General features: G+C 44.9%; 1 protein-coding gene across 4 annotated transcripts in view; it reads right to left on the bottom strand.

The window, feature by feature from the left end:
- The window catches only part of DET1 (DET1 partner of COP1 E3 ubiquitin ligase), a 155,538-nt gene that overhangs the window by 119,435 nt on the left and 18,656 nt on the right, over positions 1–17,447 (bottom strand). For 3 of the 4 annotated variants that reach the window (XM_083184199.1, XM_083184198.1, XM_083184196.1), the window contains exon 2: positions 13,187–14,296. In XM_083184199.1, the coding sequence (XP_083040325.1) occupies positions 13,187–14,278 (1,092 nt within the window). In that variant the 5' untranslated portion in view covers positions 14,279–14,296. The remainder of the gene's footprint in view (positions 1–13,186; positions 14,297–17,447) is intronic. The other variant, XM_083184197.1, reaches the window with a different exon arrangement.

The following is a 17,447-nucleotide window of genomic DNA, read 5'->3' as shown; positions in this document are numbered from 1 at the left end:
GGTGCAAAAACAGCGATATTATCGCAGCCCCAGAAAACACGATGTAAACGGGCCGAATAGGATACCCTTCTCAGTCGGTGAATGCAGCCTCAAAGTAGACAAAATACCGTATATACTCGAGTATAAGTCGACCCAAATAGAAGCCGAGGCACCTAATTTTACAACAAAAAAACTGGAAAAACTTATTGACTCAAGTGGGACCCTCACTCGAGTATAAGCCGAGGGGGGCTTTTTCAGCATAAAAAATGTTCTGAAAAAGTAGGCTTATACTCGAGTATATATGGTAATACACTTATAAGTAAACAATACACTTCCAAAAATGTCTTCAGGCCCATTCACTTATATTACCAGACAATGTTGTCTAGGCTTTGGCGACACGTTTTAAGCACACTTTGAGGGCTTGATTTTAATGGCTGTGTATGAGCCATCAGAGCGATTTGCATTTGAGTTACTGCATTTTGAACGGCAGGGTTGCTGTACAGTAGTTTGATTAGCAACCTTTGCAATTTAAATGTAATTTGTCATAAGAACATGTGTTAGCAGAAAGGGCTTAACTAATGCACTGGCATTCCAACAAATGGCAATCAAATGCCAGTGGTTTGCTATGCAAGCTACTACCTCAGAAAAGCTACAATGAATAACAAAAACTGGAGGTGTTTTGCAGCTCAATAATCTAGAAGAAAGGCCAATGGGAGAACAGAATTCTCACCAGGACCATCATGCAATAATTCAGCAGACGCATTTACAAATTCTTAGCTATACATTGAAATCAACAGGACATTTTTATTTCATTTTGTCAACGGAGTTAGTAGACTTTCATAGAAATATATTACATAATACATAGCTACTTAGACATGATCAGTCATGCTAGCATTAGTATGTGGATTCTACTTTGGAATATTATGAAGTTTCCATGCAGTGTTCAATCTAATTGCAGACACTGCTGCAATAATATTTCCTTGCATTGCCACTTTAAACTCCAGTTGCTCATTTCTTAACTTAATTGCTCACTAAGAGGTTTACAGATTTTCACTTAACAAATCATCCAACAAGTAGTTTTCCCTTCCTATAGTTCCATTTCTCAAATGTTAAAAGTTGCTAAGAGCTTGTAATGTGCACACTGCACTGTGTGATTGAAAGACAAAATGGCAGGGAGGGCCCAAAGCAAATGAACAGCTTCAAAACAACACAAAGAAAAGCGGCTGTAAAGTGTCCAATTATTGAATTTATGACTCGCCCTTCCAGACCACCTAGATGGTACAAAATAATCATGTTCTAAAATTAAGTGGCAAAATGTACAAAAGTTCTTGTTTTTTTTAATGGAGACAAATTAATATCAAGTGGTAATTATTTTAGGAATGTTAAAATATCTTTTAAAAAGCATATGAAAAACAAATAAAACAGACATTAAATAAAATAAAAACTGAAAAAAAAAAAAATGTTATGTTGGATCTTTTTGGATAATTTAGAATCAATGGATTAACAGTTGACGTTATAATGGTTTAATTCAGTGGTTCTCAAACTCATCAGTCCTCAGGATCACAAACAGTTGACGTTTCCAGGTAACCCAGCAGATGCACAGGTGTAGTAATTACTCACTGACAAATTTCAAAAGATCCACAGGTGAAGCAAATTATTTCACCTATGATTCTGTGAGTAGACCTGAAAAACATGACCTGTTTGGCATCCTAAGGACAGAATTTTAGAACTTATAGTTTGAGCTAAGCATGGCCAAACTTTGGGCCTTATTCTAGTTCACTCTTATGGTGCCCATACACGCTCCGATGTGGCGGGTCCATTTTGTACTTTGATATGCGCGCTCCCGCGGCATTTCATCGTACAGTAAAAAAAGTACTTTTGCGTTGTGCATGCGATGCGTGATATACAAGCACAAAACGGACACCCGCAACAGTCAAGAATTTTTGGCATCACCAACTTTAGGCCTTGTAGGTTAGGTTATTATAGTGTTCTGAATACAAGTACAATAGACACTGAATTTGAATCGAAAACGTAATGCCTCTGACGTCATTGTGCCCCGTTTTTTTACTAGTATTGCATTTTTTCCTGTAGGTTAATGGTTCCCAACCTTTTATTCTCTCCCGTACCACTAGATAAGATTAGGCTTTTTATTTATGAGTACCCAGTGTTCGCGAAAACCACCCAAAAAAGTGGGTCCCAGGGACCCTTCACTTCTAAAAATTTGGGTCCTACCGGACCTTTTCTGGGTCCCAACGGAATAAAGCCTCCTCTCCCCTTCTCCCTAGCATGGCACATGTGGGTCAGGGGGGGGGGGGGTGAGTATCAATTGGCCCACTCGCATAAAGGTACATATTTTCTAGAAACTACCTAAACCCGAAAACAGGGACAGTGCGCGCCGAAGGCGCGCGGTAAATATTTATGGCATGTTTTTTGGGGGAAAGTGGTGTTGTCACATAGTAGTACACATTACAGCACACACCGTAATGCCCAGTACACATTACAGCACACCCCGTAATGCCCAGTACACATTACAGCACACCCCGTAATGCCCAGTACACATTACAGCACACCCCGTAATGCCCAGTACACATTATAGCACACACTGTAATGCCCAGTACACATTACAGCACACACCGTTATGACCAGTACACATTATATCACACACCGTAATGCCCAGTACACATTACAGCACACCCCGTTATGCCCAGTACACATTATAGCACACACCGTAATGCCCAGTACACACCGTAATGCCCAGTACACATTACAGCACACACCGTAATGCCCAGTACACACCGTAATGCCCAGTACACATTACAGCACACACCGTTATGCCCAGTACACATTATAGCACACCATAATGCCCAGTACACATCATAGCACACACCGTAATGCCCAGTACACATCATAGCACACACTGTAATGCCCAGTATATATTATAGCACGTAAGTGCTGCTTACCTACATGCTTGTTGCTAGGGGTTATTTGCTCCTTGCAGGGGTCACATGCTGGGGGGGATGGGGGCATTTTATGCTGGTTGCCACAGGGGAGGGGGCGTTTTATGCTGGTTGCCATGAGGCAGGGGTGGGGCATATTAGGTTCGTTGCCACAGTGGAGGGGGGGGGGGCATTTTTTGGTTGTTGCCACGGGTGGGGGGTTGGGTTTTTCGTTGCCCAAGGGCTGGAAAACATGCCGACATGCTGCTCAGCAGAGTAGGTGAGCGGGCTATCAGCGCGGCGGGGGATTGGATGTGGCTGGAATAGCTGACATGCTGCTCTGAGTTGCTTTAGCCACATCCAGTCCCCCGCCACCCTGACACCACGCTCATCTACTCTGCTGAGAGCGGCTGTTACAGCCGCATCCCATCCTGTTCTCCCCGCTCTCAGCAGCGGAATGAACTTACATGGCGGGGGGAGGCCGAAGGACGCAGAGTTACTTTGTAACAATAACCTGCTCTCATGCAGGGTGCGTGGCTTTAGGGTGCGCAGCGGCAGCAAACTGTGTAAAACCTACAGTGATTGGCTACCGGCGGCCACTGTTCAGTGATTGGGTCCCGGCGGCCGCTGCAGTCACAGTGATTGACTCGCAGCGGCGGCTGACAGGTTTAGGTTTAGTACAGCGCATCCTCGGGGACCCCTTTAGTTTTAAAAACTGAGTCCCCGGGGACCGTTTTAGGGTAAAATACGCGATATAGCGCGTTTTTGCGAACCTCGAGTACCCCTCCTCTCAATTTGAAATATCCACAGCAGTATTCAATGCCCTGACAGAGAGCTTTCGGCAAATAGAATTGCAGATAGCTTGCCGTCAGGTTATTCAACGGATCTGGTTTATTCGCCCTTGCCTCATTGCCTGTTCCCTGAGGCGCGGTGGAAACGGTGAGTGTGGCCATTAAAAAGGCGGGGCTCGCCACAAAATGTGGCGGTCTCGCAGAATTTGCACTGGTACCATTCTCGACCTTGAAAAAGACTCCAGCAGGAGTCGAAACGCGTCGGTCAGGACTTGGGAATACCACCTGCATGACACGGGAGAGGAGTGCCGGGACGTGAGGGTCCCGAGACCTGTGAATTGCCCCGGAACAATCTCACATGCGCTTATTGAACTGGCGATCAATTCCAACATATCCGGTTATTTCTGTACCTTTGAGCCAATCAGTGGCCCCCCACTTTGATTTTTAAAAGACATCACTGTTGTATTGGGATTTTACATTGTTGCTAAGAGACATTTCCGCTGTACTAGGATTTTACATTGTTGCCAATATATCTGGTTGATCTGAATGTGATCTCTCAGAAAATGTTTTGTGTGTATTAAAGTATTGTTGTACCAAACTGTACTTCACTATATTAATATTCCCTCCCGCATGGTACCATCGATACAAAAAACAGCGGAGAGGCACCACATGTTTTGAACACATCAGCGCCTGGTCATAAGTTACGTATACCTTTTTGTCTGCACCATATGGGCACCTTAAGTTTAATGCTATTGATTCCTCCACCAGTGTCTTCATGGGGCAGATAAACACTGATGATTGAGTGTGGGTAGCTCCCAGTGAATTGTGTGTAGGGCAAAAGCATGCAGAAACGCTGCAGACGGAATCAGAAGTGACACAACGCACTTTATCTCCACGGCAACTGGAGACATCTTCAGCCATCAGGAGACTTCTACCTCTTTTTCCGCTATTACCAATATTATTTTCAAGTACTACCAACTGGACTGCCCTAGGTCCATGTGTTTACCTCTGGTAAATACAGTGGTCCATTTAATTGGCTGCAATGGGTCTTATCCCCCAATTAATTGCGGATTACTTACAGCAGCTCCAAACTCGTGCACAGAGGTGGGATAGTTAAAGTGCTCTCTAGGAGGGACACAATGTTCTGTTACTGGACTTCTCTATTCAATTATGATTACTATCACCTGTGGTGAAACACCTTTCTTATCCATTAGCCTGTTTAAACCAGGTGATGGCGATTATAAATTAAGGGGGAAGTCCAGAAACAGAGCAATGTGTCCCTCCTGCAGAGTCATGTTGGGAGGTATGCAAATGTCTAGCACACATTTACACAAGCAGTTTTCTAGCTTTAAAAAACTAAACTACAACACCAAGATGTACAGATGTGTCCTTATTCACAGTGTTCTTTGTATGAAACACTTGCACCATGGGTAGCGTTTCGCATAATTTCAAGTTTTTTTCCAGGATTTTGCATAGTGCCAACATACAAAGTCTTTTAAGCCCCATACACACTAGGCGAAATGATGAGCGATATGGCTCATTTTGGCCCTTCTAAACGACATACAGATGGAGCCGGGCTCATCCTTGGCCGGTGCTCGCCAGATCCCTTTCACTGGTGAGCGCTGGCAATAGAGACTGGGACGCTCGTGCGTCTCACGTGCATCCCAGTATCACGGCGGCTGGGCAGCGATGTAACACTCATTACTCACACCCACTTACACTTGCAGGATTTTTGTTGGGCAGCACCCACCCTATGGAATGCCCTTCCACGCACATTAATGGTGCCCACACACTAGAAAGATCTGCGATCATAAGTTGTGCGCATAAATTAGCATCAAAATCTTTTGTCCGTCATGGATAAAAGATTTTAGGCAAGCGCACATCTTTAACCAAATATTTATTTTAAGATCCCCTGTGCGTTCCTATCGATCTTTTGTTAAATCTACTGATCTTTCAAGCAGCATGTAAGATCAGAAGATTTAGCAAAAGATCCGCAGGAGTGCGCATCTTATCGATATCGGCTGATTATCAGTAAAATTCAGACGATTTTTTTTTTAAATTGATAATATCTTTTTTATATGGCGTGGCACAGAACTCACATTACAACAATTCCTCGCAGACATGAATACAAACGACAATAACCTAAAATTCACTAGCAAGTACAGCAAAACAGAGATAGAATTCCTTGATCTACACATATTTATAGACAACCAACAGTTACACACAAAGACTTTCAGAAAATCAGTAGACGTCAATAGCTTTATTCATTCCACCAGCTGGCACCACCCAAATTGGCTAAAGGCAATACCCAAAGGACAGTTCATAAGGTTGAGATGGAACTGCTCCAAAATCGAAGACTTTTAGACCCAAAGCACACAACTCACATTACAATTCACAGAAAAACACTACAAATCAGAATCAGTAGAAGCAGCTTATAAAGAAATACACCAACGTAATAGGGAAGACCTATTAGAATACAAAGAGAAACAAGACGCACCACAGGAAATACGCTTCATAACAGAATACTCCCAACACTCAAAAGCCCTTCAACACATACTGCGCAAACACTGGCCCCTACTCAAAGAAGACAAACAAATAACAGACTTTCTCCCAACACAACCAAAAATCACATTTAGAAAAGCACCCGACATAAGAAGTAAATTAACAAACAACCATATCCCCCCACAACGGACGATACAGACTACTATTGACAAAAGCAGTCAAATAGGAGGTCACTACTACTGCGGCACATGCGTAGGATGCATTAACGCAAACAAGAGAAGTACAAAACCCACCACTGAATTTACATCAACCAGCACAAAAAACAGCTATAAAATTCAAAACCAAATAACATGTAACAGCAAAGGAATAGTCTACCTATTAGAATGTCCATGCACAAGCAATATATAGGCTGCACAATTAGACAACTCAAATCACGTATAGGAGAACATATCTACAATATCAAAACAGGACGGGACGAACACAATTTATCTAAACACTTTAAGGAACACCATAGGAGCAACCCAGCAGGCTTGAATTTCATAGGCATACAGGAAGTCCCACCGAGTTGGAGAGGAGGAGACTACATCCACCGCATTAATAAAATAGAACTGAGATGGATCTACACATGAAAACATTCACACCACGGGGCCTAAATATAGACAACGAAAAAAAAAAATACTTAGTAGATCCATCTTCTTGACTAAAAAAAGTTACCACTCCCATTAATCACACAGTTTGGCATGTCACTTTCGAGTTCATCCAAATCCCTTCTCAAATTAATGTACAGTACAGGGTTAGCAAGTCAATTGAACACAGATGACACCTGTCAAACCTCAACCCATTAGAAAATACTAAACAAGGCTGATTCAGATAAATCACCCACAGCTGACACCTATCAAACCTCAACCCATTTGAAACAGCTGCAAGCAATAGAGAGCGCTGACTCCGACCACTCATCCATTCTGACACTGACCTAGACCAACCAGGGAGCCTGGGCAGGACCAATAGGAAAAACCCCTCCCGTCAGAGTCCCACCCCTCGCTTTCAAATACTGTCCCAATACAGACCACAAACATTATCTCCCTAGAAGAAGGCCCCCGGGCCGAAACGCGTCGGAGGCACACAGCCCACAGCACCCATTGACTATTCAAAGCCTCCTCCTGTAAAACTGAGTCGAGCGCACGGAGCTCCGTTTGCTGCACGTACTCCCGGCGGGCGAAATCTCCCGACCCGGAAGTAACGCCAGCCAGCGTTGTAGCCTCCGTGGACCAAGAGCTGCCGAAGCTGGACTGAGCTCCCAGCCCAGGAAGCAAGACACCGGCGACGAGGGACCGATACCCAGGAAGTGCGGGTGCACCACCAGAGGTAAGGGACGCCGCCCTCGGGTGCCACCCAGCACTGACCCTCACCACCCACCTACAGATCTCCATCTGCCCCCGCCACTCTTGCCCCTTTGGACAATATTATTATTATTATAATTTTATTTATAAGGCGCCACAAGTGTTTCGCAGCGCCGTACAAAGGAACAATACAGGGAGACAAAGCTTGGCATAACATTGAATAAATAATAATAATTTTATTTATATAGCGCTCTTTCTCCAATAGGACTCAAGGCGCTTAACAGATAGAATGAATGTAATACAGTACAGGAACAATGAAGTACAGAAAAGCTTTTCATAAACAATACTTAAGGGACTGAAGGAAACGCTTGAGTAAATAGGAAAGTCTTAAGTCTGTTTTTAAAGCATTCTAGAGTTGGGGTCTCTCGAACTGTGCGGGGAAGTGAGTTCCATAAAGTCGGAGCTGAATGGCTGAAAGCTCGACCCCCAGATGAATTACGGGAGATCCTAGGTACTGCTAAAAGTCCTTCATCTACAGACCGCAGTAATCGGGTGGGACAGTATGGAATCAGAAGCTGCTTCAGGTACCTTGGGCCTTGGTCATGTAGGGCTTTGAAACTCAGTAGATTGATCTTGAAAATTATTCGCCATTTTATTGGCAGCCAGTAAAGGGAGTAGAGAATGGGAGTTATGTGGCCAGAACGGGGCTGGTTAGTTAACAGCCTGGCAGCTGTGTTTTGTACCAGCTGTAATCGGTGCAGTTCTTTTGCTGGTAGACCAAGGTAAAGGGAATTGCAGTAATCCAAACGAGATGATACAAATGCATGTATGACTTTTGGCAGATCTTCAGATGGGATTAAGTGTTTGATTCTGGCTATGTTCCTCAGATGAAAGAATGAGGATTTGATTGTGGCTGATATCTGATGTTTAAGTGTCAATCCACCATCTAGTACCACGCCAAGATTCCGCACATGATCAGAGTTTTGTAATTTTGTACCCCCAATTGTCAGTCCAGTTGGGTGGCTGTGCTGCAGTCTTGTCCTTTGATGTTGAGGTCCAATCATAAGGACCTCTGTTTTATCAGGATTCAGTCTCAGCCAACTGGCACTCATCCATTCCTGGAGCTCAGCTAGACAGCCATTTAGGGTTGCTATTGGGTTTTCAGTGCCCGGAGCAAAGGACAAGTACAGCTGTGTGTCATCTGCATAGCAGTGGTAGACAAGGCTATGGCGCCTAATTATTTCACCCAGTGGCAGCATGTACACTGCAAAAAGCATGGGGGATAATATAGAACCTTGTGGGACACCGCATGGCAATGGCACAGATGCAGATGAGTATACTCCAGATGAAACTCTCTGTGACCGGCCAGCAAGAAATGATTTAAACCAGCTTAGTACTGTGCCATCCAGGCCACAGAAATTTTTTAGGCGCTCAATCAGAAGCCCATGGTCCACAGTATCAAATGCTGCAGAGAGATCAAGAAGGATTAAGATTGAACAGTCACCTCTGTCTCTTGCCATCAGAAGATCGTTTAGCACATATACCAGGGCTGTTTCAGTGCTATGTCTTCTCCTGAATCCTGATTGGAATGGATCATACATATCATGAGATATCAGGCGGGTTTCAAGTTGATTTGCAACCACTTTTTCAATGACTTTTCCTAGAAAAGGAAGGTTTGATACCGGTCTGTAGTTGGTCATGCAGTCTGGATCTAAATTAGGTTTTTTAAGAAGAGGTCTAACAATTGCTTCCTTTAGAGGTTGAGGAAAAATTCCTTTCTGCAAAGAGCACTGAACAATTTTTGCAAAGACAGGGCCAATTATATCCATGCACCCTATTAGGAGCTTGGTTGGGGCAGGGTCCAGATCACAGGTAGTGGGACGCAAAATCTGGACAATTTCAGCAATGTCCTTTACATCCATTGGGTCAAAGCTGGTCCATGAGGATAGGTGGCTTACATTGTCAGGCTTGATAGTTTGGCACTCCTCTGATGTAACTGTGGGGATTCCAGCTCTGATGGCGGATATTTTATCTGAGAAGAATTTTGCAAACTCATTACATCTTGCCTGGGAGAGTGTTTCATCGGGTTGCAGGCATGCTGGCTTGCAAAGCATTTCCACTGTGCGGAAAAGTTGAGCAGGCCTATTGTTTGCTGCCATGATCTCAGTTGACAGGAACTCTGACTTCTTACGGGTTATTGTTGATTGATATTCCTCAATATGCTTTGTTAGTTTTATTTTGTCCTCCAAAAGGTTAGTCTTCCTCCATTGTCTTTCAATTCGACGCCCCCTTTTCTTGAGCTCATTGAGACTGCTGTCAAACCAGGGAGCTTGACGATGTGGTTTGAGACGTTGTACACGCACTGGGGCTATAATATCAATTGCAGCGGTTATAACAAAAATACAGTACAAATAAAGAGCGCCACAGTTCAATACACATTACAGCTTGGATATAAGTAGTGAGGACTCAATCAACATACAACTAGAGCAGGGGTAGCCAACCTGTGGCTCTAGAGCCGCATGCGGCTCTCCCCCTGTTAAAGTGCGGCTCCTGCTCCCACTGCTGCCCACCGTCTGTCCCCGTCCCCATCACTCGCTGCCGGTTCCTCGAATCCCTTCTCCTTCTGAGGGGAGGAGAGCGTGCATCGTTTATCTCTCCTACCCCTCACTGTGCATCCTTGTGACTGGGTCATCTGCCAATCAGAGCTCGCAGGCCGGCAGCCAATCAGAAGCAGGCCCGCGAGCTTTGATTGGTGGACGGCCCAGTCACAGGGAAGTGAGGGGGGGGGGGGAGGAGGAGACGCGCGGTGTGCTGTGCTCTCCTCCCCTCGGTGACATGACAGGACTGCAGGGGGACACCAGACTGTCCTCTCCACGCCCGCAGCAGCAGCAACAACGGTGAGTGCTGCTGCTGGGAAATTAGCACTGTGGGGGCATAGCAGATTGTGGCACTGTGGGGGCATACCAGCTTTTTGGCACTGTGGGGGCATACCAGCTTTTTGGCACTGTGGGGGCATACCAGCTTTTTGGCACTGTGGGGGCATAGCAGTTTGTGGCACCGTGGGGCATACCCAGCACCGTGGGAGCATATGTGTATCAGGCACTATTGGGGGCATATGTATATATGGCACTGCACTATTGGAGGCATATGTGTATCACACCCACCCAAGGGGTCCAAATACGCGCATGCCCCTTTTTTGGCATGCGCGTCGAAGGCGCGGGCATGTTGTTGGCTCTTTAGCTTGACTACAGATATTTTTCGGCTCTTTACCTCTGACCGGTTGGCCACCCCTGAACTAGAGGCTAGATGCCAATGATGGAGATGAGTATGCGGACAAAGATCGTCACTGAGTGTTGAAGTATAGGAGAGCTGTGAGTGACATGTGAAGAGAAGAGGGCTTTGACAACAGGAGGGAAGAGGGCCCTACTCGGAGGAGCTTACAATCTAGTAGGAAGGGGAGACAGACAGATTACAAGAGGTGCAAGCAAGTGGGGCAACAATAGACTTATTTCCACTCCAACGAATCTACCTCGAGGAGCTGGAGCATAAGAGACCATATTTCAACACTGCTACCCACGGTCCTGACCTTTCCATTTGACCTACAGACTTTTCCCTCACTCAGAGACACAGACTGACTACCGTCCTGACAATTACCATCCTAACCTGACGGAGTTAGTTAGCCTCAGAGAGCGAACTGTGATAGGCAACTGGAAACGGCCCATCTGACCCGCAGCAGCACTTCAATTACAAACATCAGTGTGACCAGGATCTGGAGATTACACCCTCCTGAACTTTCCTGTAGATTACCTTACTGCACTTTTTTACTGCAATGTGTGAAATAATAAAAAGGTTTTTTTTAAACCAACACCTAGTCTCCATCCATCATAATTCTAGGGGTAGAGCGCGGAAAATTTTCTCCATTATTGCTCATTTCTGTAGGCTGATCACCTGCATTTTTCCTAGCAGCCAACCCCGCACAGACGCACTTAGTGCGCAGTCTCACACAAACCCATTTAGTAGAAATTTTCACATGACAAGAGGAATGACAATTCACTCATATCAGACCTTTACATTTTGCTTTTTACCCATATTAGCGACTGAGCTGCACAAAGAAGTACATGTAATGTCAGTGACCGCATTCAGTTACGCAAATGAGATGTATATTGTGTGTTAAAACTGTGGTGGGATGCTTGGTGCGTCCAAACAGATTTGAGGATATAAACAATACAACAAGAAATGGATCAGTCCCAAGGCGCTAAGCCTAAATCCTGCAGCCTTACACTGGAAGAAGAGGATCACCGAAGACCTCTAGTCGTCGAAATGTAGAGAAGTATTCAGTGTATAGGGGGCGCTGGATTCTTGTTGACCCAATGTAGTAGCTGTCCAATGGCTCATACAGATTTATGAGGAAAAAACAAAAAATGACAGCAATCAATAAGGGGTCTGTGTATGGATAATAGACAGAAGGTTTGAGGGGCGCAAATAGAAAAGACTCCCAAGGGGATATCGTACCCTCACTCACACGAAACAGTGCGTGTACATCCACATCAAGGTATCTTTGGTTTCAACAGAACACCTCCGTGTATGAGAATAAATTTGCAACAGGTGCGTACCGTACTCACATGTACACTAGTACCTCTATAGGAGTACCATCACTAGTGTACATGTGAGTACGGTACGCACCTGTTGCAAATTTATTCCCATACACGGAGGTGTTCTGTTGAAACCAAAGATACCTTGATGTGGATGTACACGCATTGCTTTGTGTGAGTGAGGGTACGATATTCCCTTGGGAGTTCTTTCTATTAAACCTTCTGTCTACTATCTGTACACAGACCCCTCATTTATCACTGTCCAATAGCATTCGCTGTCAAATATATATCTATACTGAGAGAGAACTTGTTTTCTTTCATGCTATACCGAGAAAATTGGAGGTAATCATTGAAAATCCTACTAACCAACTGGGACCCAAAGAGACCTTGATAGGAGTACCATCACTTGTACATATGTGAGTACGGTACACACCTGTTTCAAACCCATTTCCATACACGGAGGTGTCATTTCTGAAAAACCTAAAGATACCCTGATGTGGATGTACACGCACTGTTTCGTGTGAGTGAGGGTACGATATCCCCTTGGGAGTCTTTTCTATTTGCGCCCCTCAAACCTTTTGTCTATTATCCATACACAGACTCCTTATTGATTGCTGTTATTTTTTGTTTTTTCCTCATAAATCTGTATGAGCCATTGGACAGCTACTACATTGGGTCAACAAGAATCCAGCGCCCCCTATACACTGATTACTTCTCTAGATTTGAGGATATGTGTAAGTGGACACATGTAACAGGTATTGTTGGAAACCCTCACATTTGTTTTACCCAACACATTTTCTCCAATGGGAAGAAACTGAAGCTAATAAAAACCTTGAGCACGTTGAATATTGTGATGTAGGAGTTCACTTTTTAACTAGCAATTGACTTTTCTGGATTGCATCCAGGCATCCATCTTTATTACATTTTTTAAAATACTGCACCCCGAGATATTTGTTTTCTAGAAATACACAATTGATAGAATAAATGGGATGATCAACACAAACTTATACCACACCACTGAAAGGAATTGAGGAATTTGTTTATACCTGTACCTGTGATGGGTCGTTGACTCGTAATGTAACAACATCCTCGCTGGTGTACTTAATGAACAGGTGGCTTTCATCGAGTAGCTGCATCTTCCACATGCGGAGCTGCCTCAGCTGGTCAAAATACTGAAAAAAACGTCTTTTGGCCATGGCACTCCCATCTCGTTCTGCTCTCCTCCATAAGTATACCAGTAATCTGTGTTTTAATGAATTAATAAACGGCTCTTTGTATAAATTTGCCATTCCAGTTTGAGTTTCACGTTGCACTTCAGGATAGACAGCTGACAATATTAGAAGGTCATCCTCATAGCAGAACCGTCCTATTGTCCGGACATCAATGAATGTACCCTCTGCAGTCACTTGAAACACATGAATTGTTTGCTGCTGTACCGATAGAATTGCCAAAATGTTTTTGTACAAGTAAAGGCCTTGATTGTGAGAGAGAATAATTTTATCACATTTAAAGGTCCTTGAGTCACACAGTTTTCCTGTGTGAAGGTCTATTATATGAAGGGAGTAGTCTTCTAGTGGAGACCTTGGGTTGGGAGTCACCGACTCACTGTTACGATAGATTTCATAAAAAGGTGGATATGGTTCCTCTGGAAGATAGGCTGCTGACCCCACAATGACATAGCGGCAGTCGTCTGTAAAGAGGCTACACTCACGGTTAAGGTGCTCCCCATTGGAAGCCACATTAGTTATATGGAGGAGAACAAAGAAGCGTTCAAACAGACGCCCTCGAATATTTACAGACCTCTGGTCATTAGAGTTTGCCAGTATTTCCCCTTCATATCCATTCAAGAGATCTTCCGCTGCCTGGCATCCTTGATACTCATAGATTTCTAAGGAGGTCTGGTCTGAGGAAAATGCAATAAAATATCTACCATCAGGTGAGAACTTTCGAAGGAAACAAGGTGGCTTTTCCACATTGACCACTGTATAATTCGGAAAGATATTCTGGTGGAAAATGCGAACTTGATGCCAGTGGGAGCCGGGCTTTCCAGAACTTATTTTCCGGCACTCAAGGCGGTGGATTATGTTCTGGTTCTGAATTCTTCTAGGTCTAATTGTAGGAGCTTCATGATCCATCATAAACACAACTTCATCTTACTAAAAACAAAGAACATAAAGAGCATATCAATTTTATTACTGGCAGAAATTAAATTACTGTATACATCATCAAATAATTTAAATATTTCTTAGACATTTTAGCACAAAAAAAATCTGAGAATTGTGTTCAAGCAGACAACTCATCAATGGTCATCATGTAAAGTTGCACACATTTGTAGTGTTCACTCTAGGATTGACAGGGGGCAGGGCGCCGGGAGGCGGACCGGGCCAGCCGACGTCACAGCTGGGGGCGGTCCCGGGCCACCGACGTCACAGCTGGGGGCGGTCCCGGGCCACCGACGTCACAAGAGGGGCGTGCCCGGGCTGCCACTGTCATGAATGGGGGCAGGCCTGGCTGCCACGTCTACGGCGACGCTGGGCTTCCCTGTGAGGCTGTTTTAGCAGGGCACTGCGAGAGGGCAGGGAGCATTTTGCCCTTTAAAAATCGGGCAGGACGCAGCACCACACTAAAACAGCCTAGCGGGAACACTACATTTGTGTTTTGAACATGAACACACACAAAAATGTTCCTAAGCGGGTGTTAAGTTGGATACATCCAAGCAGGCTGGATAGAGAGAAAAAAAATGTAAAGATGTGGCCAGAGGTATGACTGAAGAGCTGCAGATACTAATTAATAAAGAGCCAGATTCTGGATGGCTCAGTAATCAGCTAAAATTGCTGCTTACCAATTGCCGAGACGCCACCCGGCCGAATGTATGCCCAGCCGAATCCCCCCGGAACGATGCAAGGGGATGTGTTCACTAAAACATCCCCTCACACGCGGCTGCTAGCAGAATAAACCAATCAATGGTTGAAAACCATCTAATGATTTCTCCTGCCTTTGGGCAAATTTTATATAAGAAATTTACATTAGAAAAAAAAAACAACATTTTTTGCACACTGCACAAAAATTACATATTCTGTCGTAATGACAATTACACATTATGGCACAAACTGTATTACCTCTTACACATACCACATACCGTAACGCTCACTACACATGATGGCACACACCGAACGTTCCCATAGGCATATCAGAGTGGTGGGGGCAGCGTAAGGGTGCATACTGCCACAAATAAAAAGGACAGGGTGCATTTTGAGGTTTTAAAAATGGGCATGGTGCGGTACCCTGCAAAATAAGCTTAGAGAGGACACGACTAGTGCCAACATTCATCACCATCTTACCATACCAGCCTTTCACTCCACACAAGATATGCTTACACAGGTTGTCAGACTAACAGGTCTATGTACTGTGGAAAAGTCAGCATAAATAAAGTACCAGCCAATCAACTCCTAACTGTCATTTTACAGGCTGTGTTTGAAAAATTAGTTAGGAGCTGGTTGTTAGTACATCTAGTAAATTTATCCTTAGTACATTTCCCCCTACAGTAAGTCAACTAAAATGAATATGGCCTAACAGTACCCATCTTATACTTCCTCACCATCATTCTGTCACTTCAAGTGGACGCAAGTACCCCTCATTATATGTAAACGTCAGTATACCAACACTTTTTTGAGCAAAAGCACAGTATTGGCCTACACACAATTCAGGCCCAATCTGTATTTTATTCATGTCATGGTATGCATGATAATCACAGGCTATACAGAGGCAGATGTATCTAAGGGGCAGATGTATGAAGGGTCGTTATGGGGGAGAAGGGGTATTAGCGCACGTTATGTGCACTGTTACCGCTTCTCCCCCATGTATGAAGCAGCCAGCGTGCGGTACAGGACAGAGGCGCTATGCGCCCCTGTCCATATCGGCCCTGCTATCTAAATGATAGCAGACCGAATGTATGAACGGTCAGCATCGCTGACCGTTCCGCACGCTGCCGTTTTTGGCTTCGCCAGCATCAGGCTGACGAAGCCCTATCTAAACAGCAGGGACAGTGCTGTCCCTGCTGTCAGCTGTGGGCTGCGCTGGGGATCTCGCGTGAGTAGCGAGATCCCGCGCATGCTCAGTGCAGCCGGCCGGGGGACAGGAGACAGCGCATCAGTGTAAACTGATGCGCTATCTCCAGGAGGGGACATCGCCGGAGGGGGGAGTTAGCGCTCCCCCGCTTCGGCAGACAAGATGTTACAGATGTATCAGGTCTCATCTTTGCAGCCTATGGCGATTTTTACGCCACGGCGGCCGTGGCGCTCGGCATTCGCAATATCTTTTACAAGCTTGGCGATTCGCCGTGGCGTGCAATACCACAGATTAACCACCAGATGTCACTTTTGAAAACCTCATTTGCGCATGCGTAAAATTTGTGCTGCAGCGCTTGCATGAGGTGCAGGAACTACTGTACAGAACCTTTATTATCCCTTGCAAGCCTAGTCTTTACCTCTCTAAGGCCCCCATATACTAGGGCGACTTGTCCTTAGGACAAGTGGCCCCCGACTTCCCCCTGAGCTTCCCCGGCTGGTCCCCGGGGGAGCTTGATTAGATTGGCACTTGATGTGCCATTTTTTACATGTGATAAATCATCTCGATTTATCACATGTAAAAAACCCGGGGAGCAGGGGGGGGGCTGCTGGGGGGACACAGACGCTGCGGGGGACACAGGCGGCATAGAGCCGGGCAGAGGGAGCCGGGAGCTGTCAGTGCTAGAAAAAAAAGCCTACTGTATACTTCAGTTGCATAGACATCACTCTTTGCAAGAGACAACACTAGTGCAATGGTACTGTAGCCAAATCAAGTCCTCTTACTGTACAGTATACCAACACTTCATGAACACCCACAGTACAGTAGCTGGGACACTGGTGTACTCGTTACTGACTGACACATTTATTTATTTACAGTTTCTTATATAGCGCAGCAGATTCCGTTGCGCTTTACAATTGTAGACAGTGATAAAACAAACTGGGTACTGTAGCAACAGACAGACTTGGAGGTAGGAGGGCCCTGCTGCAAGCTTACAATCTATAGGGACACATTATAAATGTATATTAACACTTTTACGTTAAATGGTCTGGTTTTATTAAATATCACTCTACAAAATATTGGAATGGAAGGAAAAAAAAGGATATCACTGTAATCGAACCCAGGTCTCCAAGCATAAAGAACCGCGCAGCTAACCACTAACCTACGCAGCACATTGATATGTACAGGCTGTGGAGTGCTGCTCATACAATCAGTGGCATCTGCAGCCCTAGCAGCGAAACA

The sequence above is a fragment of the Crinia signifera genome, chromosome 4 (genome assembly GCF_055691185.1).
Source record: "Crinia signifera chromosome 4, ASM5569118v1, whole genome shotgun sequence".
Taxonomy (NCBI): Eukaryota; Metazoa; Chordata; class Amphibia; order Anura; family Myobatrachidae; genus Crinia; species Crinia signifera.
Note: the sequence above shows the minus strand (reverse complement) of the source record. Positions and strands in the feature narration are given on the sequence as shown.